We start from the raw sequence: 3,097 nt of genomic DNA, 5'->3' as shown, positions 1-3,097 counted from the left end.
TGCACCTGACTTTTATGTTTTGTTTGAACGAATTTGATAAACTGTAAACGTGAAACAACACTCTTGAAAAATTTTCTGAATTGGATGAAAAATCCCTACGCTAAGCCTTGTAAAGCACACGTCATGTCTTGTTAACAACCGCGTAACTAGTAATTTTATGACTCATGTGATGACATGTATGACTAAAAAGATGTGTAAATATCCGGCACTCGAATAATCAAATACCGTTCATGTGATTGCACAGATAGATTCAAACTGCGTTTAATAAGCTATTCAAAGGTGTGTTTAGAATAACCGTACGACGTCAGTAAGCTTTTTAGAGAATCGCGTTTTTGTTAAAGTTGTTGAATCTGTTACTTTTTGGCCGGACGACGATCATTTTCCAAAGGGTTAAGCCGAAATTAGAATCGTGATGTTATGATTTGTTGACTTAAGCTATAGAATTCCCGCTACGCTAGACATGTGTTATATTCCAGAAAGGAAAGAAAGACATTCATATGACACAAAACGGATATCACGTAGAAACAAGCAGAAGCCGAGAAGATAAATAGCAGATGGTATGCATGCATTTTTGCTAGTTTTGCTTCATCTCGAATGATAAAGATGACGTTTTTTGTACTTTTGTTTAGCTCGATGTTTTTCGTGCAGACTTATCAGTCTTCAACTTGTGATGCGCCCGCTGGTCATTATTGTCCGTGGATGTGGTTTAGTAGTTCTCCATTAAAATGTGGCAAAGGAAAATATCAAGACGAAAGGGGCCAAACATCTTGCAAATCATGTATGGACGGCGAATATAATATTCAAAATGGACAAACAAAATGCGAACTCTGTCCAGTTGGTCATTATTGTTATTGGAAAGGTGCATCGCCGGTAAAATGTGGCAAAGGAAATTATCAAGATCAAAAAGGGCAAAAATCTTGCAAACGGTGTAAGTCCGGTCAATACAACATTGAAACAGGACAATCGAAGTGTAATATTTGTCCAGTTGGTCATTACTGTTATTGGAAAAATCAATCACCTAAAAAATGTCGTAAAGGACGGTATCAAGACCAGAAAGGAAAAACATTTTGCCTAATTTGCCCATCAGGTAGCTTTTGTCCGTCAACTGGACCTGTCGTGCCCAGCAACAAGACTTTATGGGCTATTCACAATGCAGTGAAATATGCGGCCAAAGCTTACGAAGACGTTGAACCTGCCGACTTGAGATTAGTCGACGAGAAAAATGATATTCAAGGTTTCGTGAAGTACGAGAGAAATACGATTGTTGTATCTTTTCGAGGCACGGACGATATCAATGACTGGTTTCGCAACATCAATATTCTGAGAAAAAAATATCGGGGCTGTAAAAACTGCAAAGTACACACTGGATTTTCTAACATTTATTACTCGGTGCAAAAGCAGATGTTTGCAAAAGTAAAAGCTTTATCTCATGTTCATTCAAACTCGACAGTTCTCGTCACAGGTCAATCACTTGGTGGAGCATTGGCAACGTTTGCAGCAGTTGATTTGGCTAAGGCTGGATATCATGTTGATTTGATAACGTATGCCTCACCTAGGGTTGGTAACAAACAATTTGCCGAATATGTCGACAGAACTCTGAACGGTTTGAATCTAAGAGTGACATTCAAGAACGACCCAGTTACAGTTCTTCCGCCAAGAATATTTGGATATTGGCATGTTGGGCAAGAAATTCATTGCGCTAATCGAAAAAATTGCTTTGAATATCCCTCAGAAAAAGATTTCACGCACGAGAGACTAAACACTAAGGATCATAGCATACTTAATTATCTTAAAATAAAATGAAACAGACGAACTTGCAACTTTATATATCTATCTTTATATAGTGGTACTAAATGCTTTAATTTGAACTGGGCTACTGTAGTAAACAAAATAATTTCGTTGTGTGATTATGGTCATTGCGTCTCCACAAAAGATAAATAGCTAACTCCCTGATACAATTGAAACGATGTTTGAGTTTTTCCCAACAACTTGTATGTTGCCGATCAGAGTATTACCAATCATTTTCTGTAAATCAGCTTGTGTTTGTTATGCAGATAACAGATTTGATAAAAGTAGCTTACTCAACGTTGAAAACAAACAGTTTTTAAAAGTACACAAAGCGTTAACTGAGCTCTGAATGATGTTCGTCGAATGTTCTACGAAGTTTCCGGAATTCATTCAAGTATATACATCCATGTTGCTCAAAAGACAAACATTTCATGTACAGTCAGTGTTTTCGATATATGAACTATAAAGATATGCTATGGCGTTTCATGAATTGCACACACATTAATTATTAACATATTAATTTGCACATTAGGTTATCTGTTATCGTCGTAGTATTCCAAGGTTTTACCAACAACGTGTATACTTTCGAGAATAACGCAACTGTTTGATGTGGCTGCTCTGGATGTGGTTGTGGATATGGGAGAAGTCAGCCCGATCACAGCTTTTGACTATATCTGTTTTATGTATTTGGTAATTTTTATGTGTAAATATTTTCTGTCGTTTTACCGCGTGCATATGTACTTTATTATTCATTCCATAGACTGCGTATATTCTGATATAATTTACGAATTTTGTACTGTCAAGATTGAAACTGCAATTCAAATGTTCATTTCTAAGATATGTTCGTGCAGCTATAGTGCTGATAATCAGATTGATATTCGGCATGCTTGGGTGGATAATATTACATTATATTTAATTTGTCAATCCTGGTTTAATGTAAATCATCATTGCTAAGGAAAATATAATGATGTTTTTTACTATTTTGTATCCAGCTTATATCGAGTAAATTTTAGATTAAATGCAATGCGAGAATCCCTAAAAATGTGACTACTGCCGCAACCAGTATATAAAATATTTAAGGACGATATTTGGTGATTTTTGTAATGTTAGAACGTTTATATAGATTTAGGTCTTATTGCGAAGGAGTTAGTTGAATGAATTGTAAAGATCGATGTAAAAGTGCAAGCATAGTATTTAGTATTGGTTATTAAAAGGCCAAAACCTTCACTCTTACTGCAACATGTTTCCTAGTATGGCGACAAACTTCGTTTAGTAATAAATTGAATTGATTCAAACCAGGTATCGAGAC

At 35.8% G+C, this 3,097-nt stretch overlaps 1 protein-coding gene across 1 annotated transcript; it reads left to right on the top strand.

The window, feature by feature from the left end:
• Positions 1-482: 482 nt before the first annotated feature.
• On the top strand, positions 483-2,032 carry LOC124438930. Its single transcript, XM_046989121.1, has 2 exons — positions 483-557; positions 630-2,032. Exon 2 carries the CDS (start codon positions 634-636, stop codon positions 1,801-1,803), a length of 1,170 nt encoding a protein of 389 aa, XP_046845077.1. The 5' UTR covers positions 483-557; positions 630-633; the 3' UTR covers positions 1,804-2,032.
• Positions 2,033-3,097: the final 1,065 nt, after the last annotated feature.

Source organism: Xenia sp. Carnegie-2017, unplaced genomic scaffold (genome assembly GCF_021976095.1).
Source record: "Xenia sp. Carnegie-2017 unplaced genomic scaffold, XeniaSp_v1 HiC_scaffold_19, whole genome shotgun sequence".
In the NCBI taxonomy this organism is placed as follows: domain Eukaryota; kingdom Metazoa; phylum Cnidaria; class Anthozoa; order Malacalcyonacea; family Xeniidae; genus Xenia; species Xenia sp. Carnegie-2017.
Note: the sequence above shows the minus strand (reverse complement) of the source record. Positions and strands in the feature narration are given on the sequence as shown.

Coding starts and splice junctions, on each gene's coding strand:
- LOC124438930 (XM_046989121.1), top strand. CDS start 634: ATGTTTTTCGTGCAGACTTATCAGTCTTCAACTTGTGATGCGCCCGCT.